Source organism: Stigmatopora argus, chromosome 4 (assembly GCF_051989625.1).
Source record: "Stigmatopora argus isolate UIUO_Sarg chromosome 4, RoL_Sarg_1.0, whole genome shotgun sequence".
Taxonomy (NCBI): Eukaryota; Metazoa; Chordata; class Actinopteri; order Syngnathiformes; family Syngnathidae; genus Stigmatopora; species Stigmatopora argus.
In genome coordinates this window covers 3,975,654-4,003,458 of record NC_135390.1, presented here as the reverse complement: position 1 = coordinate 4,003,458, position 27,805 = coordinate 3,975,654, and the positions used below count along the sequence as shown (strand labels likewise).

The following is a 27,805-nucleotide window of genomic DNA, read 5'->3' as shown; positions in this document are numbered from 1 at the left end:
CGGTGCACTATTCTCGGATAGGCTCGGGGGGGAACCCCCGCCGATTTTTAAAGTGCTCAAACTCGGGAAATATATGGAGCTCGATAATGAAACTCAGCATGTGTCATTAAAATCCGCCCACGAAGCACTATTCCCGGGGAGAAACCCCTCCGATGACCGTAGGGATATGATTTACCTACTCGGCGGGCCGGATTAAAAATCCTAACGGGCCGTATATGGCCCGCGGGCCGAGGTTGCAAAACATGTACACCCACGATCCGGGGGCGGGGCGAGCGCGCGAATCCCGTTTCAGCGAAACCTCCGTTCGGCCGAACCTCCATTCGGCCGGACGGCCGAACGACCGTTCGGTGGAACGTCCATTTGGCGACCTGTCCGTCTGTCAAACGTCCGTCGGCGAAACGTCTTTAGGCGAATCATCCGAGTACCATGTTTCCCATAGAAATGAACTAAATACAAAAAAAAACGTTCCCACCCTCTGAAAAAAACACCAAAAACAGAATATTACAGTGGAAAAACATATTTTATTGGTTGCAATTCACCATCTACTAACAGAGTAACAAATGGTAATGATGTTTAATAATAAAATGAGGCATTATTTTATACAACGGGGAGTTCGTGGATGGGGAGAAAGAGAGAGAGAGTCACTTGACGGATGCGCTCATAACGTAACATATGAACTAAATGAACTTAGATTCCTATACACATAATTTAAAAAGTTTTAATCTTTTGTTACACTAAATTTAAACCTTCTTGTGCAATAACCAAGGCAAAGAGGTTCAGGTATTCCACCGCGCTTTCTGGGCGAACTTCCTGCTTTTCCATACGTATTGACGAGCCAGCTCAGTCACGCGTATACTACTCATGTTTTTCGATTACTTCGTGCTTAATATCGATTTTCATCATTCGCCTTTTCTTCGCACTACCCTCCATTGCACCGGCTTGCTTTGGATCCATTGTGTTTCCCTTAATTCTGCACTGACTAATGAAAAAAAACGGAAAAGATGCAACGCTCTGCCCAGTGCTCGTACAACTCTGCACGAGGGAGATGCGGCGAGAGAGACAGTGCGGTGAAATCATAAAGCAGCCTCTCGCGGCCTGGCCAACTGGCTGTCTCAAATGCTCGTATCTCAAAATTTGTCTCATTTCTCAAGGTAAATATTTGCTCAGAATTTTACTCGTATCTCAAATTCCTCGTATGTCGGGGCACTCGTATGCCGAGGTATTACTGTGGAGATTTTGGTTGGACATCTGCGCTCATACTCCGCCAGTGACCGCTATTCCGCTAATAGACATTGGCAGAGAAACTCATGGAAATTTACTCATGGAAATAAAATACAGGATGCTACAAGAGGCTGTTTGAATGTTTGTACAACTGTATTTCATCATGTTTTTCAGTCACATTTTCTGTACTCCATTGTTTTCAGATGCCTCAAACCAACACAAATTGTAATTTTAATGCAAGCTAACAATGAGTCATACACTACAAAGTTAAAGAGGCCTGACCCATTCTTTTCTTTGAAACATTTGCATCTTCCTTTAATATCATCTTGAGGCGGTCTTCATGATGTTCACTGTTTGGTAAAGAGGCATTCACTGGTTAGTTTTGTGTGCTTCGGTTATATCATCAAGTCGCCGAGCCAAATAGGATTCTTACCTTATTTTTGGCAACTCGCTCGTTCCCTCTGGTCTTCCTCCTCTTGTTGGCAGTCAGCAGCTGACCCTAATCAGGCACAGAACTGCTCTATTGTCTGCCTGGGGAGAGGGGAGTGCTCACTCAGACACCGACAAACACACAGACAGAAACTGACACACAAGCAGAGGAAACAGGGGGGTTGGGAAAGAGAGGTTGTCTGGCCTGGCTTGCCTCTTGACTCTCAATTCCAAAGCTGTTTCTTTTCTATCTTACCAGCATGCAGGGTGCAACGCATAAACCGTGTCAAGCCAAGTTCACAATAATCAAAAGAATGTTGGGAAAAGTATGTAACTGCTCCAAAATTCAAATTGTGTTGATAAAATGATTAGGTTGTTTATTAAGTAACAGTATAATACACTACTACAATCCCTCAAATTTTGCGGATAATGTAGACCAGACATGGTTGCGATAATCGAAAAACAGCAAAGTAGGCTCACCCCTATTATTGCTACCATACAACTTGTTTTCGCACCTGTACATAAATACAAGTACAATTATCAAGAAGTGTATTACTATAAGTATATGAAAAGACTAATCTATTAATATCTAAATATACATGGGCAGATGCTTGCTTTGCTTTCAAGTCCATGTAGATTCCGCTGTCTTTTTCGCAGATTATCGAGTTGACCACGCTATCTCCGCTAACTGTTTATCTTTTAACGATGTTAAACGAAGGCACCCGGGGAAGGACCTGATCCCTGACCTCGAGGACATGCTATGCTACCTTTTTCCGACTAAGGACCATGGTCTCAGATTTGGAGGTGCTGATTCTCATCCCGACCGCTTCTAACTCTGTTGCGAATCGCTTCAGTGAGAGTTGGAGATCACGGCCTGATGAAGCCAACAGAACCACATCATCTGCAAAAAGCAGGGATGCAATACTGAGGCCACCAAACCGAACCCCCTCTACACCACGGCTGCGCCTAGATATTCTATCCATAAACGTTATGAACACAATCGTTGACATATGCAGCCTTGGCGAAGTCCTACCCTCACTGGAAACGGGTCCGACTTACTGCCGGCTACGTAGACCAGACTCTAGCATCGGACATGCAGAACCCCATACTCCTGGAGTACCCCCCACAAGACTCCCCGGTGGACACGGTCGAACGCCTTCTCCAAGTCCACAATGTAGACTGGTTTGGCGAACTCCCTTACCCCTCCGAGGACTCTGCTGTGGGTGTAGAGCTGATCCACTGTTCCACGGCCAGGACGAAAACCACACTGCTTGTTCTCCATGGCCTCACTGAACTCATCCCATGTTTTTGCCTCGGAGACGACCAGAGCCGCGTGCTGGTTGGCTCAGCTGCCTCCATAGTTCCGTGGGCTAAAAAGGCCCGATAAGACTCCTTTTTTAGTTTGACGGCATCCTTTACCGCTGGTGTCAACCAGCGAGTTCTGGGGTTGCCGCCACGACAGGCACCTAACACCTTGCGGCCACAGCTTTGGTCTGCTGCCTGAGCAATAGAAGAATAGAAGCGCAGAACATGGTCTACTCGGACTCAATGTCCCCCGCCTCTTCCCGGACATGAGAGAAGCTCTGTCGGAGGTGGGAATTGAAACCCCTGACAGGGGACTCCGCTAGGCGCTCACAGCAAACCACTAATGAAACTTTGCATGCCACTTAAATATTTTTTCCGAGGCAACATTTCATAACACGGTGAACCAAGCATGCAAAACAAAAACGGTTTGATACGCTCATGAAAACGGTTAGAGCCAAATATGTGGTTTTTACACTTACAGTGGGAGTCCTGGGTTCAAATCCAGGTCGCTCCACCTGTGTGGAGGCTGCATGTTCTCCCTAGGCCTGCGTGGGTTTTCTCCGGGTAATCTGGTTTCCTCCCATATTCCAAAGACATGTATGGTAGGCTGATTGAGCACTCTAAATTGGCCCCAGGTATGAGTGGGAGTGTGAATGGTTGTTTGTGTCCTTGTGATTGCGATTGGCTGGCCACCAATTCAGGGTGTCCCCCGCTTCTGGCCTGGAGTCAGCTGGGTTAGGCTCCAGCAACCCCTGCGCCCCTAGTGAGGATAAAGCAGTTCAGAAAATGAGATGAGATGAGATTAAATTGAACTAGGCGAGTTTTACAATGAGATGGAGGTTGAGTCTGTCCTTTTGATTTGGAAACTCTTGCCACTATATAATGGTACTAACTTAAGGAGACCTTGATAGATGAAAAGGTAGTATTACTGCTAATGGAAATAATTTAAATATAGAAGACAGAAATCTCACATTTGCAAAGATTTTGCAGTTCTTTTACTGAATGCATAAAAAGATTTTGTTAATTAAAAACATTCATTCATTCATTTTCTGAACCGCTTTATCTTCACTAGGATCACGGGGGGTGCTGGTGCCCATCCCAGCCGACTTCGGGCCAGAGGCGGGGGACGCCCTGAATGGGTGGCCAACTGATCGCGAGGTACGAGGAAACGGACAACCATTCACACTCAGACTCATACCTAGGGGCAATTTAGAGTGTCCAATCAGCTTACCATACATGTTTTTGGAATGTGGGAGGAAACTGGAGTACACGTAGAAAACCCACGCAAGCCCAGGGAGAACATGCAATTTCCACACAGGTGGTCCGACCTGGATTTGAAGCCAGGACTCCAGAGCTGTGAGACTGACGCGCTATCCACTCAGGACGCCTAATTAAAAACAAATCCTGCAAAATGTTTTCTTCCCTTAACAACTGTTTTCTGCTTGGAATTCCTCTGGAAGCCGATGTGGCCTCTTGCTAGTGTTGCTAATTATGCCTAGAACTCCTGCTCTGAGCAGCGTGGTGATCCTGTTTGAATTATTAATATAGGTCATGGTCACAGCATCTGTCCTGGCCCAACCCTGTGCTGTTCCATTGCTATCAGAGTACTCACACCCTGCCCCATCTGTCAAACAGATTATCCCAGCAGATCACTTAAACTGAGCCACCTCGTGGTGTAGATGTTCACTCGCCTGACTTCAGTGCGGGAAGGCGCGGTCTCAATTCCCGCTGGTGGCGTTATGATTGGGGGTGCGGATGGTCGTTTGTCTCTCTGTGTGCCCTATGGCTGACTGGCGACCAGTCTAGGGTGTAGTCTGCTTTTTGCCCGAATACAGCTGGATTAGGCTCTGATTTGTGCAGTTTCAATGGTGGCTCTGCCGAGCGTTGCATTTAGTCATGCGTCCGTTTTGATGCACATCGACCAACTCGTCAACGTCCTTATTACTGACAATGCGGCCCATCGCCTGCCCCCGCAGTACAATTTAACCCACCAAAGGCTGCCGTTCAGGTCGAGGCAGTGGCCCCAGCTTCCCCAAGCATAAATAAGTTTAAGCAGACAATGGGTTAAAGAAAATGGACGGTTGTTGTGAGACAGCCAATGAGAGCCCAGTATATGGTGGAGTGAGCTTTTAAAGCGAGAATCAATGCACCCGCGACAATATTTTCAAAATAAAATGACGGATAAGGAATGCTAGTACTTTTGGGGAGTTCTCGTAACTTGGAAATTTTTCTTATTTCGAGGCACTCATTTGCATATAAAAAGCTTTCATAACCTGGAAATTTCGCACCTAGAGGCATTCGTAAGTAGAGTTATGACTACTGTATATTGGAAGGAATTTATCAAATTATTTACGCTAAATATTGCCTCATATGCACACCGCTAACTCAGTTATTATATCATTCATTCATCATCCGTACCATGCATGCTTGCAAGGTTTTGGGGGTTGCTTGAGACAATCACAGCTGACTTCGGATGAAAGACACTAGATTGGTCACCAGTCAGCCATAGGGCACACAGAGAGATAGACAACCATTCCCATGCACAACCATACCGCCACCGAGCGGGAATCGATCACACGCATGCTCGCAGCGAAGTCAGGCGAGTCAATCACTACACCATCAGGTGACGGTTTTTTTTCAATAAAACCTTTCAGACATCGTCTTGTGTACTATTTTTATCACCCTATACCTACCCTTCCAACGACCTCAACATAGTATTCCATTTTCTCTGTTTTATAAAATTTGTGATCATTCCAACTGGACATTTAAAAAATATATAGTCACATTCTAAATATTGGGACACTGATACAGCCTTTTGATGCTGAAACACCACAGCAATTGAATAGAAACATAACAACGGTTTTAATAACTGCAGATTTTAAGATTTGATTTGTAAAACCAAGTCAGGTTAACGATGTAGGAATTACAACACAATTAAAATTGGTGTCTTGCTGGTTCTTCGGGGCTAAGTAATCCGACAAAGTGACGATCATAAAACAATGTATACCAATTTTTCTGATTTTGTTTCTAATTGGCTGATTGGTATAGGGTGGGACATTTGTTATAAACACAGAATTTAGAACAATATTTTTCACAGGCTCACAATCAACTTTTAAAATGGAAATATATCAGCTTGACCATCGAGAACCATATTAAAAGTACAATGGTACATGTTTCTTTAATGTCTATTGAAATATTAAGACCATTCTTTTTCCCCGGTACTGTATATCTTCAAAAGGGCTGCGGGGGTGCTGGAGACTATCCTAGCCAATTGTGGGAAGTAAGCGGTGGACACACTAAAATTGGCTGGCACCCAACCCGAGGCCACAAAGAGACGAACAACCAACATAGAATATATGAATAATTGAGAGGCAAATCTTGCATATGGCTCCTTTACCACCCTGGTCTGACCGACTATATAGCCACCTTAGTCAGCAGTTAGTAGTTTCTTTTCATAGTACGATCTTCACCTTCATTTGAAATCCCAAATTAATGCTTCTAGAAGTGCACAAAGACAGAGTAGAAAATGAAGAAAGATGGTGGTTGGGTAAAAAGGAGGATTGTGACAAATGAGAAAGCAAAAATAATATACCAATAAAAAATTGACAGTAGTAGAGGGACTACCTTCTCACATAATCTCCAACTACAACCTGTGAGGTTTTTTTTTTCTTCAAAAATGCATAATTTGGTAACAACTGAGATGCTTTTTTAATAGAGCTTTTAACTATCAGGGCATTTGTCAGAGAATGCAAAGAACCTATATTTTTTACCTACTAATCGACGGGAAATGTAGGCGGCCCGGCGAATGAGTGGTTAACGTGTCGGCCTCACAGTTGTGGGGTCCGGAGTTCGAATCCAGGTCAGTCCACCTGTGTGGAGTCAGCATGTTCTCCCCGGGGCTGCATGGGTTTTCTCTGGGTACTCCAGTTTCCGCACACGTTCCAAAAACATGCATGTAGGCTGGTTGAACACTCTAAATTGCTCGTAGGCATGAGTTTGAGCGTGAATGGGTGTTTATCTCCTCATACCTTGCGATTGGCTGGCCAACAATTCAAGGTGTCCCCCACCTCGTGCCCGAAGTCAGCTGGGATATGGTCCAGCACTCGCCACAACCCTTGTGAGGATAAAGTGGTTAAGAAATGAATGAATGGACAGTAAATCTGCTACAAGGACAACCCATATTCATTGCATCAACGTGATGGAAACTTCGCTGAAAATGTCAGTTGTTGTTTAATAATAGCACCGTGCAGGAAACTGCATACTCGTCAGCAGTTTCATATCCGTACAATTTAAACTGATAAAATTTGTTTCCTCCAGCAGATTGTTTACTGATTAGAAAGTAAACACTGATAGTCCTTTTTACCAATGTTATTCATTTGCAATTCCTACTGTATGAATAAATAGAAATATTATGAATGGAATGTCTAATTCATACATTAAAGCGGCTTGTCTTTGGCAATATTCGAAACGATTAACTCCTTGATTGTCAAGCTTGCAAAACAATGAAATAATTTTCTTGTCTTTTCGGAAATTTCCCCTTCCGTGTCTCATGCCAATTTCAACAACCTTTAAAGGTCCTATGAAATGGTGATTGTGAAAAAAATGGAAATAACTACCTACACTAATGTAATTTCATGTGTAGAAAATAAATTTTACTGTGTTTTACCATTTCAGAGTTATTCCACCCAAAACAATGCATCAGGGTCCTAACCTATGGATAGCATAAATCTGGTTTTGCCATTATCTGTTTGGAGATTTATTTTATTTTTTTACGGAAAAGATTTTTGGATGCTTGTTTGTAAGATGGCGACCCGTTGGAAAGTGGTTAGTGCGTCGACGGCACTGTCTCGGGGTCGATGGTTCAATCTCTGGTCTTTTCTCACTGTATGGAGTTTTAATATTCTCCCTGGGCTTGCATGGGTTTTCTCTGGCTACTCTGGTTTCCTCCTACATCCAAAAACATGCATGCTAGGCTAGTTCAACGCTCTAAATTGTCTGTAGTTATGAGTGTGAGCGTGTATGTTTATCCCTCTCTTTGTGCCCTGTGATTGGCTGGCCACCAATTCGGGGTGTCCCTCGCCTGGTTAGCTGGGATAGGCTCCAGCACCCCCATGACCCCATTGTATGAAAGTAAATCAAAAGGCTTACCTGAATGATGATCGTCATTATGACATCACTTTACCACTTTTTATTCTAATCATGTGCAACCGAAAATGTGCTACTGCCCATTTCACCATAATGAGGCGATATACTCTGAACCTAAGCTTTGGAAATGTCCTCTTTACTGCTCCAAAATGGCAGATTTTTTTATATTGCAAATGTAATGTGGGTTGTAAACACGGTAAAACAAGATGCAACTAGTACTTCAGAGTACTAGTTACAGAACAGTTACATAACTCTACTTTATTTTGTGCAGCCGTCAGTCTACGTTTCTGAACGCACACTCTGTCTGCTTCCTTTCTCGTTACCTCTCAATTACTTCTGCCAGTCGCCCTCGTTTGGTCAACTTTGATGCCCACCCATTAAAAATACTTCACTCAACACTTTCAGTTACCAGAGTATGAGGCTTCATACGCTTTTGAACCTTGACTGTGTTTCTTGTTTTTCTTCAACTTCAGCATCTGCTGCTCAGCACCATACCAGGTTCAGCTTGCGGTCATGGTCCTCTAGGGTTCTTAGAAAAAAGACTTTTAAACATGCATTTGGTTCATGTTGTACTTTTCTTTCCCCTATTTACCATTTGGATGTTACTGATTTTGCTTCCCCTTTGTCCCACTCACACTGTTTAGCCTTGTTTGTTTCCTTCTCTTTTTCCTTGTGTTTCTCACTTCCTCTATTTTCTGTCTGAGTGTCTTGGTTTTACATAATCCTATCTGCAAGGCATCGCTTTATAGTTAAGCATCTCAATCCGATGCATGGAATACAGAGAGGAAGGGTTTTTAGTTATTTTGTCAAGTGTATTGAGCAAAGTAAGCATGGATGGCTTTGCTGTGTTGGATTAGCACAAATAACCTGTAAAAGACATGTTTACAACCCTTCATTTGTTCCTAGATTGTGAGTTTAAACATAGATTTCGAAACCCAATTTGCAAGTAGCAAAATGAGTATTGAAAAGATTACACAGGAAAAAATAAATACAATTTGATCAAGATGATACATTCAGAGGCACAGCGGCTTGAGTGATTAGCACTTCAGCCTCACAGCTCTGGGGTCATAGGTTCAAATCCAGGTCGGTCCACCTGTGTGGAGTTTGCATTTTCTCCCTGGGCCTCAAGTTATCTGCTGAAACTATGCTAAAATGCTACAGGTACTTTGACTCCTACAGTAATCCCTCGAATTTCACGGATAATGTAGAACAGATATGGCCGCGATAGTAGAAAAACAGCAAAGTACGATCACCCCTGTTATTACTACCATACTATATGTTTTTGAACCTATAAAAATATACAGGTACAATTATCAAGAAGTGTATTTATTAAATGTTATATTTACAGCAATATTAAAACACTAATTTATATTGAAATGTAATCTATATATATTTAAAAAAAATGTAAATACTTTAAGTACTGTACTGACAAAAATAGTTCCCCTACACTTAATTTAAATTAAAAAAGAAAAACAGGTCATTGGGATCTTAAATCCAAGTCCTCTTCGTCAGATTCAAGAGCCATTGGAACATCGATGGAATCTTCAGGAGGCGCCGTAGGGGCAGCAGGAGGAGCTTTTGCGAGAGGTTTTCGTTAAAGGCAAGGAACTTGGTAATGGGGAGTTGTGACCACTTTTTATTGTTTTGTACAAATGTGCTTTTGTACAAGGAAATGTCTTCCCCCATATTCTTAGTAGCTTAGTGTCTTCCGCTTGCGAGTTTGAGTGTGAATTTTTTATACTTAATGTAAAAAAACGCCAATGTTGAAGCTGTGAAGTGGTGAAAGATCAAAGTACTAGGAATCTTCCATAGTTTCCTACGCCAGTCTTTACCAAACTACAAAATACCGTATTTACTCGCATGCAAGCCGCTTTTGTCGGTAAAAAAAATGATGACTGAATCGAGGGTACGGCTTATATGCGCATAATCTGTTTTTCCCCCCTACTTTTGTTAATTACTCCAACCCCGAACCCTTAAGCATGATGCATTGTACCACATTAGACTTCCCAACATTAGTGATTTCATTCCCTTTTCACAAGCTCTAAAAAGATGGTTTCAGGCAGGGGAGGCCAAACATTTCCACAAAGGGCGAAAGTGTGTGCAGGTTTTCGTTCCAACCCATTAAGAGGACACCTTTTCACCAATGTGGTGTCCTTCAAGTGAAGTCAGTGGGTTGCAATCAGGTGCTTTGTGTTTCCACAGAAACCTCATTCTTTACACTGTCTAAGCTGGGTCACTTTGAACAAAACCTGCACCCAAATTGGCCCTTAAGGACTGGTTTGCCGAGGACTGGCAATTTTATTTGTATAGCACAAATCAACACAAGGTAACTCAAGGTTCTTGAGGCTACGTATGAATGTACAGCAAAGAGCTCATTCTACTAAGGAAGAGAGTCATCCGATTGTGGGACGAATGCATGTCATGTTCCATCTTTAGCCTTCTGAATGGTCAAACTGGCTTTCAAATCCTTGAACTTAGTTTTTGCAACTGTCCCTGAAGGGGTGTGCCAATTTATGTGTTCCATTGATATATTTGTGTATTGTGTTCATACAATGTTTTGAGTTATGTGTATTTTGTTCCTTTTCTTTCTATATTTCTCATAATATAAACCGTGAAGTGAAATTTTGAGTTTAGAAATGACGTGAGGACATGAAAGAGTGGTCATGTGACCAACACAGAGGGCTGTTGGGAAGGACGTACTCTCAGTTGAGACTTGTAGTGCACTTAAAAGAAAATGCGTGCAACAATTTGTTAAGGCTTTAGCTGCTGCTAATTGTTCAGTCAGAAGGCACACACAGTAAGAGGAATTATAGTTGTTGTCTATTCTGTTTATAAGATATTCCTTTGTTGTAAAAATAACAATGTTAAATTGTGATATTTATGTTGTTTGAGTTTTTCAAGGTATTGTCGTTGTTTGACGCTTGGAGGAAATAAAAACATCACTCCCGTCATACATCAGTCGATGCTTGGTTTAATTCTGACCAGGTGAAGAGAGTTAGGGTCAGCTCAAGTTTTCCTGTGGAATTGTACTGTCAAATATTTTAATTATTTCTTAGAATATTATTTTGTACTTGATGTTTAAAGATAGTTTTATTTAGTGCGTGTGCATGTATGCGTGTGTGTGTGTAGAGCTAGCCTAATTTGCCCCTGATTTCAAATCCGTGTGCACCTCAAACCTCATTCAAAGAAGTTACAATCAGGAAGCCCCTTGGAGATACAAAATGCATGAACCGCTACCCTAAAAACACCCCCACTCACTGTGACCAAGGCTTACCATGATCAACACATATACAATACACACACTTTCTAACCCTGACATTAGTCTGACCCTTCCAGTCTGGTTCAATCACTCAGTGAAGGTGGGGAAGGAGGGGGTGTCTAGACGCTATCCTGTCTGTCTAGTTCCGATAATGTACACATGCATGCGCACAGACACACACAAACACAACATGCACATGTGCACACACACCTGGGAAACAGGCTTTTTCTGTGCTGGGGTGTGTGCCAAATGTTTTGTGTTTGATTCTGCAGGTGCATGTTTAGCCAGAAATGTGCGCGTCACTCACTGACAAGATAAATTCATTTTGTATTTTGCATCAACAGATCTCTACAGTTCATAAATGTTGCACCATTGAAATGTTGATAATATTAGATTATATTTTAAAATTTGTAATAACTTAGGCTTACACTTTTGAAAATCTCTGCTCATATACTATTTATGCACATAGAGACGGCAGATGTGTAATTAATTTTCAGGAGGTAAGGGAAGTAAGTTTATTGCCAGCTCAGCATTGGGTCTCATATCAGGCTACTTCAGCAAAAAGTGAACTTAATCGGTTCAAAATGTGTCCTGTGAATAATATCAAAGCCTTTTATGCATACAGTACTTACACAACTTAAGGACGTAGTTAACATTTTCAAGCTTCTAGCAAGATCTGGATGTAGCTTCATTTTTGTAGCATGTTTTTGGGACGGGGGAGAGGAAACCGGGTGCCCAGAGAAAACACCCATGGGCATGGGGCGAACATGGAAACTCCACACAAGCAGGGCAGAGCCCGGGATTTAACCAATGATCTAAGAACTTTGAGGCACACGTGCTAAACACTCCTCTACTGTGCCGTCCCTTGTAATGAGCAATCAAATAAAAATACAAGAATGGTGATTAACTTACCGTATTTTGTCGCATATTAGCCGCCTCCGCGTATAAGCCGTACCCTTAAAATGGCCTTAAAATTGTTGAATATTACAATTTCTCTCGTATAAGATGCCCCCTGATTCACAATTTTCACCTCCATATTCATAGTTTTAATAGGGAGTACAAATGTGTTACTTTGAAGGGCAAATCTTAAGAAAAATCACTTCAATGTGGTATTTCTGAGAGACTGTATGAATCAAAAGGATCATCTGCTAGATTGCACATTCCAAAAAGGTGTTGCCTGCTCGTAGACAAATTCAAAAAGGAAGTCACGTGAGCAGTACAGCCAGGAAGCGTGTCCGTAGCGGTCTAGTCTTCACCAAGTCTCTTGGTGCAATAATAGCATGAGATACACATTACGCAGGTATCAAGGCTAATATTTTAATGATCGACTGCAAGACCTTCGATCAGCCTTAACAACTATTGGGGATGTGGTGACATTGTAAACACTAAACACTACAAACACATGTATCAAGTCTATTCGCGTCTGGCCAGTCAGTGTACGTTGAACTACGGTAAGATGGAGGCGCCCTGAATGAGCAATGGCAGGCACAAGTAAGTGAGTTTTTTCACGTTTTATGCAAGATATGTTTTTTTATCTTGAATTTCATTCATAGAGGTCCAAATAAATTTTGTTTTGCATTTTATCTGTTTATCTTTTCTCTATCTGAAATAAATGACCGTATCGGCCGTGTGTTGGCTTTTATTGATGCGTAGACCGTGTTGTTTTACCTTGTTTTGTCGCCGGTCTTTAGGTCGCCGTCTTTTGGTCGCCGTCTTTTGGTCGCCGGTCTTTTGGTCGCCGGTCTTTTGGTCGCCGTCTTTTGGTCGCCCGGACCGCGACAACGGGCGACCAAAAGACCGGCGACAAAACAAGGTAAAACAACACGGTCTACGCATCAATAAAAGCCAACAATGGCCATGAGCAGTTTCACTGAGCCGACGTGTGAGTGTATAAGAGTTTGTATGTACATGAGTTGTCCCCTTAGGAAGGTACGTCAGTCAGGGTCTTAACAAGTTCTCCAACAAAAAATCAATAAAAGTCCGGGAAATTTGTAGCTTTTCTTTAGCCTGATAATTAATAGGGCATTAAGTATGACTAAATAGTAATTCGCAGTTTGTATTTAGGGAATTTGAGCAACGATTTAAATGGTAATGATCAATAACCTTCCGGGCGACCAAAAGACCGGCGACCAAAAGATCGGCGACCAAAAGACCGGCGACCAATCGACCGTGTACCGTATCGGCCGCCTTGTTTTGCGTTATGGCGTTTCGTCTTTGTCACCTTGCAGTTTCGCGCATGTCAAGTGTAATTTGTGCGCATATAAGCCGTACCTTTGATTCAGTCACCATTTTTGAGCGACAAAAACGGCGTTAATGCGAGAAAATACGGTACCTGACGTCATTGGTAGTGTGTTTTCAAACCCGTGTCCCCCGGCTCGTTCCCGAATTCAGCTGGGATAGGCTCCAGCACCCCCCGTGACCCTAGTGAGGATGAAGCGGTTCAGAAAATGAATGCATGGATGAAAATGAATGAACGAATGTTTGTTTTACATTTTAAAAAATCTGGCCAAGAAAACTATGCCAGGCAAGTGTGGCAGTATAATGGGTCATATAATTGTTCTAGCTCTTGAAGAATGGTTGACAGATCCCTCAGTCTCTGATTGTCTTGATTTGCTTACACCAAATTGGTTTTAAAATAATTAAGTAGGTCCAAGCAGCTACAAAGGGGTTTCACAGACCTGAGCACATTGTGGTACTCGCATGTCAGGCAACCATCACATTTTGGATAATCTCTAAGAAGCTTGTTGCACATTCTAGGGCATGTGTAAACCTCACTTGGTCCCCACCATCTACAAAATGTCAGCTGTGACTCACCCTACCATATGGAAAGATTTGATTCATAGGAAGCTAGTGGTAAACTCAACAGATTTGTTTACTCATCAGTGTGACGCAACACCAAATGCATTTGATGAAATGAAACCAATTTATCTTTTCATCTTTAACATCTTTAGAGGTTCAGATGGTCAAATGACAGTTAGTTATTAACTTATTAAGGCTATTGCAAAAGATTTTTTTCCATATTACCCAGCACTACCCTAAGGTAGAGCCTAGACACCTTGTGGAGGGAACTCATTTTTGTCATTTGTATTGCATTACCATTAGTGAAGGTAATAAATGTAGGTGTAGTGAGCGCTTTTCCTTTTTGTTTGTGTATACTGCTGTTTTTCTTTTAGTGGGTAGAGGTATTTGGACACTTGTGGAGTTTCCTAAATTCATCTGGAAATTGGAATAACTTTTTTTTCAATTCATCTGGAAGCAGCATGTCATGATATCAGAAAAAGAAAATGCACAAACTTCTCGAAATATGACTTAGTCACTTGTTTACTGACAGTTTGTTTTGAATATCATGGGCCTCGCCTAGCCCTTTTCAGTGACTTCACTGTGGAATTAATGGTTCATCTGATTACTGTGAGCTGAGTAAGGAATAAAGAAAGAGGCAGCAGACAGGCGGACAGCAGTATTGTAATTATTTGTTCTGATGCCCTGAGTCACTTTTGCATGTCTAGCACCTTCCATCTCAGTGTTTCTCTTCCGCTTCCTTCCCTCTCTTTTAACAGTCCTTTTTTTGAAAACCCCTTTGTCTCACCCTTTATATATTTCCTACCCCGATGATACTTTTAAAGGTCTTGTTTTTATGATACACACACATACTGTACAATCCTAACATAATCAAGCCCTTTATATCCTGGGTTGAACAGCTGTAAACTAGGTATTAAGGCTAAACTTACTGAACTATGGAAGGCTGAGTTCTCTTGTGTGCTGCGTTACATATTCATCCTAACACAGGCGGGGAGAAACTGTTTCTCCAAGGCTGATGCCAGACGTCTAGACGTGGCGGAGAATTGCTCCCTAGGGGAAAGAAGTGTGTTTGCGTGCGTCCGTGCGCGCGTCTGTGTGTGTGTGTATGTGTGTGTGTGTGTGTGTGTGTGTGTGTGTGTGTGTGTGTGTGTGTGTGTGTGTGTGCGTGCGTGCGTGCGTGCGTGCACACCAATGCTCTATTGTACCTTTGCAGTCTTGCATTTTGTCACTTTCCTAACCATTGTCATTTCCTTTAACTTGTACAATCTTTTTCAGTGTGGGTGCTCTTCACTGCCACTATCCTCCCACCTTCTATTTCTCTGTGCCAGCTAGGTCGCTGCCATGGTGCCCCAGCAGCTTCGGGCCTTGTTGATCACAGCGGCATGCTGAAATGTTACCATGGTAACGGCAGTGGCAGCAGACAGGGCTGTGTGTGTGTGTGTCTGTATGGTGGGCAGCAGGCTGTGAACTCAGCAGGCTTCTAGCTTAGCTGGATCTATCAAGAGAACCAAGTTTAAGCAAAGAAAGCATCCATTATTTTTGGTCTCTGCCTCAGTTAACTTTTTGGATTTTTGCAGAGCAGTTTGGTTGAGAAGAAGTGAGTTTAGGTCTCATGCCCAAAATTTGAGAATCAGCGTAGTAATACTGCACTGGAAGTATGTTTAAGTTAACGATAAAAGTACTGTGTTGAATTTATATATCATGTTTATTGCTAGGTCTAACTTTGGTGGTGGTTATTTTATAACTCTCAGACGTACCATAGTTACAGAAGAAATGATCTGATCTAAAACTGAATAAGCAGTCAGGGCAACAAGATTTCCCTATTTTCTATTCCATACCTGATTTGCCATCTGTTACAATGCTTCTTAAACTCCTGCCTTGGTTTTTGGGGCTGTGTAGTGTTTGGCATTAATGGTGGGATTTAGTCTGTCTGATTATCTGAAATTAGCAGGTGGCTAATGTTTAATTCTCTGCATGAATGAAGCTCCGCATTCTGCATACATCAACAATACACAAATATATTCATCTCAGCTTTATGATTAAGGAAAAAACTGACAAAAAAACAAGACAGTAGCTAAATTCTAATAAGAGATCCAATTGCTAATGTTAAATTCATTGTATGAGGCTCCAATGTACAACTTTTTCTATTTAGGCCCAAAGTTAATACGATTGCTTTTATTAGTCACAGAAGTGAGTTTCTAAAAAGGAATTCACTTACTTAAAAATAAAATAGTAAAATAGCTAAATGCTTTTTCTAAAACGATTTCATTTTGCTTTATTGCAAAGAATATAACAACACTACATGACAGTCATCTGCCTATTGAAGTAATAGACAGGTCTGAATGGGTCCACAATCAGTCTGTACCTGTTTTTTATTGACCGCCTCTTTCAACTGACTGGTCTGTTGAACTGTTCGACCTCTTGTTGGCCCTCAACAACCTCTCTCTCTCTCTTTCTCTCACACTCACTCACTTTCTCTCTCCATGTCTCTCTCTATCTGCCTTCATATTTAATCTCTTCTTCGGCATGGTTGATGAGATGATGAGTCCATGATATCTACCAATTCTCTTCCAACTTTGGACAGTGGTTCTGTGTTCTCTGTTACACTCCCCTTTCTCACTTTAATAATGATATAATATTGGTTAAATCCCAGGCGGCCCAGCGGCTTGAATGGTGAGCACATCAGCCTCACAGGGGTCCTGGGTTCAAATCCAGGTCGGTCCACCTGTGTGGAATTTGCATGTTCTCCCTGGGCCTGCACGGGTTTCCTCCCACATTCCAAAAACATGCATGGTAGGCTGATTGGACACTTTAAATTTCCCCTAGATATGAGTGTGAGCATGAATGGTAGTCCGTCTCCTTGTGCCCTGCTGGCCACTGATACAGGGTGTCCCCCGCCTCTGGGCCAAAGTCAGCTGGGATAGGCTCCAGCACCCCCCACAACCCTAGTGAGGATAAAGTGGTTCAGAAAATGAATGAATGAATGGTTGAATCCTTGAGTGGGCTTTATGTAATAAGCAATTAATGGATTGTTTTGTCTTTACGTTGCTGCTGCTTTTATTGAACATATGATAGGTATATTCAATGCAATTTGAAGCACTGTGTTGTGTGCTTGTCGTGACAAAAAAAAAACGGCCAATATATTGTCTCATGAATTATTGCATATATGTTACATTATGAGCCTCGTGGTATAGAGGTTCACTCGCCTGACTTGGGTGAGGGCAAGCTTTAAGAATCCCCCATTGTCGGAATGCTTTCTGTGGTTACTGTAAGTGTTACCTGAATAAACAGTCTGAAAGAACAGTCATTCTGAGCTAAATGTCTCAAAAAAACAAGCAGAAATATGTTCACATAAGGCAGGGCTTCTCATTTATTTCCTGCAGTAAGTAGCGTGTCGGCAAGAAAGGAAACCAGTCAGTCAAGCGTTCAGGGTCATACAAAATTTTAAATTTAGTGCATAACCAAGGCACACTGAATGATTGGGGGCCCTGTCCATTTTAGAGAAAATTTTAGACCTAAAAGTGTGAACATACGGGAAACATTTTGCGCCCCCCAACCATGTATCTGCTGCCACTGTAAATAATTTCATTTTTGTTTAAAATTCCAACTACACTTCTGCATAAGATTGTATCCTTGTTAAAATTAACTACAGTGAGCACACCACTGCCAAACACTGAGTGAATGTGCAATTGCATTTAATTCTAGTAAAAAAGTATTGTTGTATTGTAAAAGTAATGTTTCTAAGTCAGCTGCTCCCAATAAGACAAATAAATACTTGGAGTTACATGGAATAATTATGAATCCCAACCAACCACGGGCAGCAAGCGGGGGGACACCTGAATTGATTGCTAGCCAATCACAAGCCACGCTCAAACACAACCACTTATGCTCACAACCGCCACTGAGTAGGAATCAAGCTCATACTGCCTGCACCAAAATCAGGTGCAAGAATCACTGCACCACAAAACAATCCTAATGTATGTTACCTTCTTGACTATTTTTCTCGAGCATTGAACTTAGTATATAAAAACTATGTAAATGAAAGACATCTATTGCCTTATAGAAGCTCATTGGAGTTGTCATCTCCTTTGGTAGCAGTTTGAATCATTTGTTCATTCATCTTCCATACCGCCCATCCTCAAAAGAGTTGCTGTGGTCGCTGGAGTCTATCTCAACTGTCTTCAGGCGAAAGGCAGACTACACCCTAGACTGGTCGCCAGTCAGTAGTAGTCGCACACAGAGAGACAGACAACCACTCACACTGCCAACGAGTGGGAATCGAACCCAGACTGCCCGCACTAAAGTCAGGCGGAAGAACCACTGCACCATCGGGTGGCTAGTTTAAATAAAAAATATTGAAAAAAAGGAGTTAATACACAGTAATTCAAGTAAATCACATGTTTGAATTCATCTCAGTAGTCCCACTGCAACAGGAGCTGCAATGGAAAATTCATACTACTTAAAGAAAAAAGGGTACTGCAGACATCAGACTGATATTGTTTTGACAAGCGGATTACCATTGTAATAACATCTGACTGGTGCTGGTAATGCAGACTGCCAGCACACAGTGTTCTCTAGCCCTTTGCCAGAAAAAAGTTGTGTCCATTATACGATGGAGACACTGAGCTTAGTGTATGCAGTGGTTTTCAGTATTAAAGGCCTTCTTCACCTTCATTTCCTTATTTCTTTAATATACATACTCCTCATCCTTCCTCCCTCACTTACTTTGGTCAATTTGACTGATCAAGCATGATGAAGACAAGACAAATACACATAGTTTTGTTGCCTCTCTAAGTGAAAAAATGGTGACACACACATTGGGCTGGTTGAAATAGACTCAGAGTTATTATTAATGAAGAAATGCTTAGTTTATTCAGTCAAGTTAATTCATAAATAAAAACATTATGTAATTGTAAATGTCTAAAATCATGTATCATTACTGGTTCATTTCAATGCGTATACATGCATTATTTACTTTTACTGTAGATAATGAAAACATGTTCAAAGTCTGGTTTTGTAGAAGAATTGGGTACCTCCTAAGATTTCCATCAGCGCTATAGAGGATGCTTTTGCGTTTGACTGATGCTACCCCCTGCTGTTAAAGGACCGTTAAAACAGCCAGGCTACGTTGTATGTATGTATATAGTCATACCTCTTTTTACGTAATGAATTGGTTCTAGAACTTTTTTCGTAACTTGAAAATTTCGTAAGTAGAGCAGTACTTCATATGTAAATTCTCTAATTCGTTCCACGGTCCTCACACAACTACCAATTAAACCATTAACAATTGGTAAAGTGTTCCAATTTTGATGTGAAAAACACAAAAATGAGAGAATTATAAGAAAAATTATTAATTTCTTTAAATTAATAACAAGCATACAAAATCTATCCATGTTGAAGCATGATATGCGCACGAGCATTTCCCTATGACCCAACGGCGTCAGAAAGCAGTCCACATTGTTGTACATTTTAGACTTTAACGTGTGACTATGTGTGTGTGTGAAAATATGTGCCGCGTTGCATTTGTACTGTTTTTACCGCTAAATAATGGGAATTGCAATCATTATAAGCGGCGCATTTAGCCGAGGTTGACAGGGCATGATATGCGCACGCGCATTCCCCTTTGACCCAACCGCGTCAGAATGCCGTACACGTTGTAATACATTTTTAGACTTTTACGTGTGCCCTATGCGAGGAAATATGTGCCTTGTGTGTAAATATACGCCGCGTTGCATTTCTAAATTTTCTCTCAATAAGGGAAATTGCAATCATCAAAATGGGAGCATTTAGCCGAGGTGTGATATGCGCATGTACATTCCCTTTGGCCCGATCGCGTCAGAAAGGTGTACACTCCGTAGTACATTTTAGACTTTTATAGTGAGGATAAAGCAGTTCAGAAAATGAATGAATGAATGAACGTGTGCCCTATGTGTCTGTGTATGTGCCAATTTATAAGTTCCATTGATATATTTGTGTATTGTGTGCATACAATGTGTTGAGTTATATGTGTATATTGTTCCTTTTCTTTCTATATTTCTCATAACCTTGGTCACAGTCTGCAGAAGTTCCCCATCTTGTGGAAGACTTCCTGTGTGTGGTTCCAGTTTTATCCAACTCTACAATGTCTTTTTCTTGAGTCTATCCATTTTTGCTACTGCAACCAAGATGGCACCGCTCATTCAATTCAATTCAATTCAATTCAATTTATTTGGCAAAAAAAAGCACTAGGCTAAGGGCCATGTAACAAGACACAAGAAATGTGCAACAAACGCGGTGTAGTCACTGGTTCACGGCCAAAAAGTCATCCAGAGCCCGCTTGAACTGGGCGACCGTCGGCTTCTCGACCACACCCTGCGGAAGCCGGTTCCAAGGACCGGCGATGCGCACTGAAAAAGCCGCCTTCCGCCGATTCAACCGGAACCCGCGAGGGTACAGCTTCCACGGATGACCCCTCAGACCACGATCAGGTGCGGGCGTGAAGAAGAGGTCGCGGGGCACGCTGTAGATGCCGTGGAGGATGTTGTAGGCCAGTATTAGGTCCCCTCGCAGACGCCTAGCCTCAAGGGTCGGCAGGTTGAGTCGCTGGCATCTTTCCTCGTAGGACAATAGCCTGAGGCCGCGGACCATCCTCGTTGCAAGCCTCTGGACCCGCTCCAGATGCTGGATGTCCTTGGCGAGGTACGGTGATGCGGCTTGGATCCCATACTCGAGAATGGGCCTCACCAGGGAAACATACAACGGAAGGAAGATGTCTGCTGTGATGACGGCAAAGGACCGGAACATTAGGAACAGAACTCCGCGAGCTTTGTTGGCTGCTTGGATGCATTGGGCCGTTGGTTTGAACGTGTCGTCGACAATGATGCCCAGATCTTTGCACCGTTGAGTTCGTTCCAGTTCCAGGCGTCCCGGTTCAAAGTCAAGAGGTGAATCAGGAGGAGCCCCAATAGCCAGATGACTGCATTTCGTGATATTGAGCCGCAGGTCCCACAGGTTCGACCAACTCCACACATGATGAAGGCACCTACGCAGGTCCTCATAGTCGCTCCGGGGAGCAACGAGCTTCACATCATCGGCGAAGAGGAGAACCCGCTGGGAGATGTGCTCTGGCAGGTCGTTTACAAACACCACGAACAGCAGTGGTCCAAGAACGGAGCCTTGGGGGACACCGCTGGGGGCGTTGTGAGTCTCTGAAAGTATGCCATTGACTTGTACTTGAAAGGTGCGGCCAGCCAAAAACGCATCAATCCACCTCACGACCGCTGGGTGAATCGCATACGCTTCCAACTTGCGGAGTAGCAAGCGATGGTTGACCGAGTCAAACGCCTTGGCGAAGTCCAGGAAGACCAGGTCGGCAATTTGTCGATCGTCCATTAATTGAGTGACCCATTCCTCCATCATCAGCAAGTTGGTGAGGCAGGATCTGTTGGACACGAATCCATGCTGACTATCGGAGATCGCCGCTGTGATCTGGAGATGGGCCATCATGGACGTTTTGATAATTGATTCCAACATTTTGCAGATTACTGAAGTGAGGGAGACCGGTCGGTAATTCAACGGGTCCTCTCGGTCTCCTTTCTTGTAGATAGGGCAGATGACGGCCCGTCTCCAGTCTTCGGGGACTTCACCTGATTGCAAGGACAGTGTGAAGAGATATGCGAGGGGAAGTGCTATGGTCGGAGCGAGTGCCTGGAGGACCCTCGGGTGAATACCATCCGGACCATGGCTTTTAGTGGCGTCCAGACACATCAAGGCTCGGTAGACCTCAGGAGGTGTAATGGCAACTGCAGGCATTGGGGGAACATCCCGAGCAAATGGGGGTGCTGGTCGCCCATCATCGGCTTTGTAAATGCCTGCGAACACCCTAGCAAAAAGAGAGCTTTGCCCCTCTGCATCCGTGACACCGACTCCATCAGCATCCCTGAGTTTAACCACTTGATTGTGCAGACGTTTGTTGGCTTGAACATGGGCGAAGAAGCGCTTGGGGTTTGCACGAGATGACTGCGCCAACCTCAGCTCATACTTGCTCCGCTCTTGCCTTTCAGTGAACACTGCCCTATTTCGTTGCTGCTTATAGACCTCATATGCAGCTGCCGTGCCTCGTTCCTGGAATTCGCGCCAAGCAACGTCTCTGAGAGTCCGTTCCCGCTTCACCTTTTGCGTCGCCCAGGGTTTGTGCTTCTGGTGCCGTGGCATCGACAATGGTACTGAGCGCTCAGTCACCTGGAGTATGGATTGTTTGAACAATGCCCACAGCTCGCCGACTGAAGTGATCTCCATGAAGGAAGCCCAGTCCACAGCCTCGGAAGCCTCCTCCAGTGCGTGATGATTCAGGGTAGCAAACCTTCTCTTCGGAAGCATCACGCTCTGTAAGGCCGGAATTGTTGCGTGCCAGTTGAACTTGAGCACCGCATGGTCAGACATGGAGAGCGGCGGGAGGATGATGAGAGACGATACCGACGACGGGTAGCACGTGAGTACCAGGTCCAGAAGAGACGGGCGTTGGTTACTGCGGAAGCGTGTCGGAGCTGCAACATGCTGTGTTAAAAAGCAGTTATCAACTGTGTCGAGGAGTGCCTGGTCGAACCGGTCGGCTGATGAGCAGACGACATCGCTCCAGTCTATTGATGGTGCGTTGAAGTCGCCAACAATAAGGCAGTCCTGGTGTGATGAGACCGAGCGAATTGCACTGATTACGTGGTTGTCGTCTTCGGCGGTAGCTTGCGGAGATCGGTAGACTCCCAAGATAGGCAGACAGACTCCGCCCACAGTTACATTGCATCGCACAACCTCAAAGAAGTCGGTCTGTTGAGCAGCGGGAGGGAGAGGACAAAGGGAGGGCTTTAGCTCGCCCTTAGCATAGATGATAACTCCACCACCACGTCTGTCTCGCCTGTCGCACCGGAAGGGGATGTAGCCCATCAGGTTTATCTCAGCGTCGTGCACTTCAGAGCTTAGCCAAGTTTCAGTAATGACGATCAAATCAGGCTTGAGTCCTGATACAATACTGAAGAGGTCACTGAACTTGGCGATCAAACTGCACGCGTTGGTGTAGATGATGACTAGGGGTGGACCACCGCCATCCCTTGTTCCCTCACCGTCACCCAGTTGTTTTGAGTCTCTGTGGTCACCTTCAGTGGCGGGTGGATGTAGCTTGTCAGGGCTAGTTGGCCGTTGCGGATGCACAGACCTCTTTCGCCCTTCTGCCGCCTCGCTGCCAGCTCTGCTACAAGGTTGCGCCAACGAATCCTCTCCCTCAAAGAGTACTCCTTCCGAAAATCCAGTTCGAGATCAGGCCATTGGATTTTCTTGGCGCTTGTTAAGAAGGTCTCGACTTCAGATGGAGTGCCAAGAGTCATCTTTAATGGACGGGGGCGCGCGTCAGCAGAGGATGGTGGCTCGCGTCCAAGCCTCACCGATCTTCCGAGTGAGAGAGATGCCCCGGGTGCCAGTGTCTCCAGGACCGACTTGATACAATATATGGCCAACTCGCGATCTTTCATCGCGCTGCCCACAGCTGGGAGTTCGGGCGACTCGGGAACACCATAGATGATCACACTCCTCTCGCGTTCCGACACTGCCTCTTTACTGGATCTCACGAAAGCAGTTGAATTTGCAGGGGCTTGAGTTTCAGGCTCACAGCTTTGCCTACCGATGACATCACTGCCACCTGCGGTGTCTAGGCAGGCTGACACGTAGTCATCGTCATGATCTGGCGCCTCGCCAGCGCTAAACTCCGCGGCTGAAGATTGCTTCGGAGCCTGTTTGGTCTTTTTTGCCTTCCTTTTCTTTATTGGACTATGGCAATTTGCTGTCTGTTCCGCACCCGTGCAGGGGGCAACAGGCAGACTCTGCGTCGTGGCTATACAAACAGAGCTCGCGTTTGATATCTCATCCAGCCTGATGTGTATCTCTGAGATAGCTTGCTGCAGCTGGTCATACTTTTTCTGGAGATCTAAAAAGCGATCCTCCCAGGGACTGCACTTACATGAGCAGGTAGGTGCAGCAGATGAACTTGGAGGTCTGTTCATTTTAGATCTTGTAGTCGCGGGCATTTGGAAGTTGAAAGGTCCGTTACGTAGGAGCGGAAAACTTTTGCTAACAAGCTAATGCTACCAAGCTCATGCACGCACAATCAACTCTAAAGCTGATTGTTGAAGTTGTGATCTAAAGCTCAGTAATCAAAAAAGCTTCGCGATGGCGTGGCAGCAATAGTAGTCCAACTCACTAGCTTTTCCCGGCTGATTTTGATGAAATGTCGACAAGAGCTCCCTTTCTAGAGCTATGATGTCAGGCATGCGTGCTAGTGACTGCTCATGTGGCAGCCGGTAGCGGTAGTTCCGTCTGCTCTTGCTCGTTTTGTGTTTTTGCTGCTTTTCTGTCTTAATGATTTGATTTAATGATTCTTAATGATCCCACATACTTTGCTTTGCTTTGTACTTTGTACTTTTTGCTTTGTTGTTCTGTGGCCTTTGCGACTGTATTTTCTAACTTGTAACTATGTGTAACTATGCCTTTCCTGTATCTGTATTCTCACCATCTTCCTACCGTGACAAAGAAATTTCCCGAATACGGGATGAATAAAGTTATCCAACCCAATAATTTAAGCCGTGAACGTGAAGTGCAATTTTGAGTTTAGAAATGACGTCAGGACATGAAAGAGTGGTCATGTGACCAACAGAGAGGGCTCTTGGGAAGGACATGCTCTCAGTTGAGACTTGTAGTGCACTTAAAAAAAGATGCGTGCAACAATTTGTTAAGGCCTTAGCAACTCCTAATTATCCAGTCGGAAGGCACACACGGTAAGAGAAATTGTAGTTGTTGTCTTTTCTGTTCATAAGATATTCCTTTGTTGTTAAAATAACAATGTTAAATTGTAATATTTATGTTGTTTCAGTTTTTCACGGTGTTATCGTTGTTTGATGCTTGGAGGAAACAAAAACATCACTCCCGTCGTACATCAGTCGATGCATGGTTTAATTCTGATCAGGAGAAGAGCATTAGGGCAGCTAAATTTTACATATATATATATATATATATATATATATATATATATATATATATATATATATATATATATATATATTTATATATATATATATTTATATATATATATATATATATATATTTATATATATATATATATATATATATATATATATATATATATATATATAAGAAATTTATATGTCTATATGTAAAATTTAGCTGTCCTAATTTGATATATATATATCTATATAAATATAAATGTGTGTCTATCCATTTTCCTACAGAAATACCAATGCCGTCAGCTGTTGTTGGTTTAACTGACCAATGGTCACTTTGTGACCTTATTTATACAGAATAGATGTACTTTGTTTTTAGAACCACAAGATAGCCTTTATAATGAGGCTTTCTCTTTTATTTCTCTTGTCTGTGTTTGCAGCTGAACTGGAGTTTGTTCAGATCATCATCATCATCGTGGTGATGACAGTCATGGTTGTGGTGATCATCTGCCTGCTCAACCATTACAAGCTCTCCACCTTCATAACAAGACAGAGCCAGGCCCGTAGGCACAACCATTCCCTGCATCAGGTTAGTAACATTCGCTGCAACTGTGAGCCTTTATAGACTAAAGAAAACCCAATGCTGAGTCATTCTATTTCCCATGTTCAGTGTAACTGCTAGATGTGCTACTGTGACCCCCATGTGCTTTTATTTTTTTCTATATTCTGTTTCATTCGGTGTTGTTACAAGTATTATACGTTTCATCTTTTCTACAGCAAGACAAACAGAGCGTATACTTTGTTGTCTGTAATGTTGTCTTAAGCCCAAAAAACCTTTCGCTACAGCAACAGCATTGCTGCTAACTGAGAGGTGAAGCTCCTAAATTGGTTTCTTTGGTGCCTTGATGTTTAATTCAACTGAGCACCGTCTAGACTCTAGACTGTGGCACCTTCTGAAATGTCAAAACAGTGGGACATGTCCCCAAATATACATGCAATATAGTCAATATATATAAAATGTGCTGTTAGGGCAGTCAGTGACAAATTATGCCATTTTTGTATAGTTTAAACTTTTAAATCGTGAGATTAACTATTTGTATGGCAGACTTTATTGGACAATTGTAAGAAATAGAGCGAAATCAATATTTTTCAGAATTATAAGGATGCTGGTACCACCTTCAGACCATAAGATGCACTTAAAATGCTTTATTCCCACCAAAAATAAACTGTGTCTTATAATTCAGTGCAGTTTATGTACTAATTTTGTATGTGCTTATTCAAAAGGAACCCATTTTGTTGGAGTTTAACTGTGGGACACTGTCATTAACATACACCTTCACCAAACCCATAAATGAAACAATAAAACAAATACTTTAAAAAATGAAAAAATCAATTTTAACAATGTTACAATGCATTGGCGCCTGTGCTTACAAACGACTATACATACAAAATTTTCAGGTTACAAAAAACTGCAATGGGAACATTTTGTCTCTAGATATGAAAGAAAATTCAAGTTACTAAATGCGGTCTTTCAAATATCCTTTGTAGCATCCTGTATTTTAATTGGAAATTGTTCTGATAGATTTGTTCTCCCATTAGCTCCCAACAGTCCGCTGGCCTCCAATTGGCTAGAAGGAAGCTGCGTCCAGTTTAATTCATTTTTAAAATAATTGTTAGTTACAACCCTACATAAGGAATTACTGGTTTATCGCTACTGCACATGCCGCTAACAATGAGTGTGAATTTTGACACCCAGGGGTCATAAATTCATTCATTCATTCATTTTCTGAACCGCTAAATCAGAGCTGCCAACTTCTATAGAATTTCCGGAGTTTACCCAGACAAGTAACACAAACTCTGGGACTCCGGACAACTTCCCTAAACTCCGGAAATCCCCAAAAATTGTCACTTAAATTTTTTTGAAGCAACCATTTCGGAAAAGTACCAAATTTCCAATTTAAATGCCTCGAAATTCACACCATCACTACAGCTTCCACATCTTAATTCCGCATTTGATTCAACTGCACTGTAAACCAGATAAATTCGGTAAAGTTCTGACAAATCATTCGTCTTATGCGACTTCAGCGTGGCAATAGATTCGGAATCGATTGCTAGGTAGCCTCTATCGCTTTAACATTTTCATTTTCGTTTTTTTCACAAGGTAAGCAAGTATTATTAAGGCTGACTAAACCACCAGTCTTTTGTTTTGAAACAAATCCTATCATTTCCGGGGTTGTTCTAAAGGAAATAGGCATACACAGCACTGGTAAGTCTTATCAATATGCCTGCTCCGGATAAGTGCAAAATGGATGGCAATTTGGATTAAACTTCTAATAAGAAATCCAGACACTTTATTGGTTCGTATTCGACGAAATATCCCATGTTGAAGCCGTCTGCAAAAGGACCGACATTTGCACATTGCACAAGTGCGACTTCAGCGTGACACATGGTGGAATTATACTGACTGTAAAACGCACGTAGAAAGACTCAGATACAAAGATAAACTGATTTTCATTATGCTGCACTTTTTCAATAGTTTGCAAAAACACAATATTCCAATTAATGTAAAAACATGATAATAACGGTTTGATTTAAATTGTCCTGCGTTATTTTTTTTACATTTTATATCGATTTTGCGTGTATCGCATTCACTCTGGAAAAATTC

General features: G+C 42.7%; 1 protein-coding gene and 1 long non-coding RNA gene across 3 annotated transcripts in view; one reads left to right on the top strand and one right to left on the bottom strand.

Annotated features, from left to right (window-relative positions):
• Positions 1–27,805, top strand: part of LOC144073671 (low-density lipoprotein receptor class A domain-containing protein 4-like) — a 49,506-nt gene that overhangs the window by 13,917 nt on the left and 7,784 nt on the right. For both annotated transcript variants that reach the window (XM_077599687.1, XM_077599688.1), the window contains exon 2: positions 25,581–25,729. In XM_077599687.1, coding sequence (XP_077455813.1) covers positions 25,581–25,729 — 149 coding nt within the window. The remainder of the gene's footprint in view (positions 1–25,580; positions 25,730–27,805) is intronic.
• On the bottom strand, positions 578–7,118 carry LOC144073726 (uncharacterized). The gene is made up of 3 exons (XR_013300165.1): positions 6,726–7,118; positions 1,655–1,752; positions 578–1,571 (listed from the first exon to the last, which is right to left on the bottom strand). It is a non-coding gene; the product is annotated as an uncharacterized LOC144073726 (long non-coding RNA).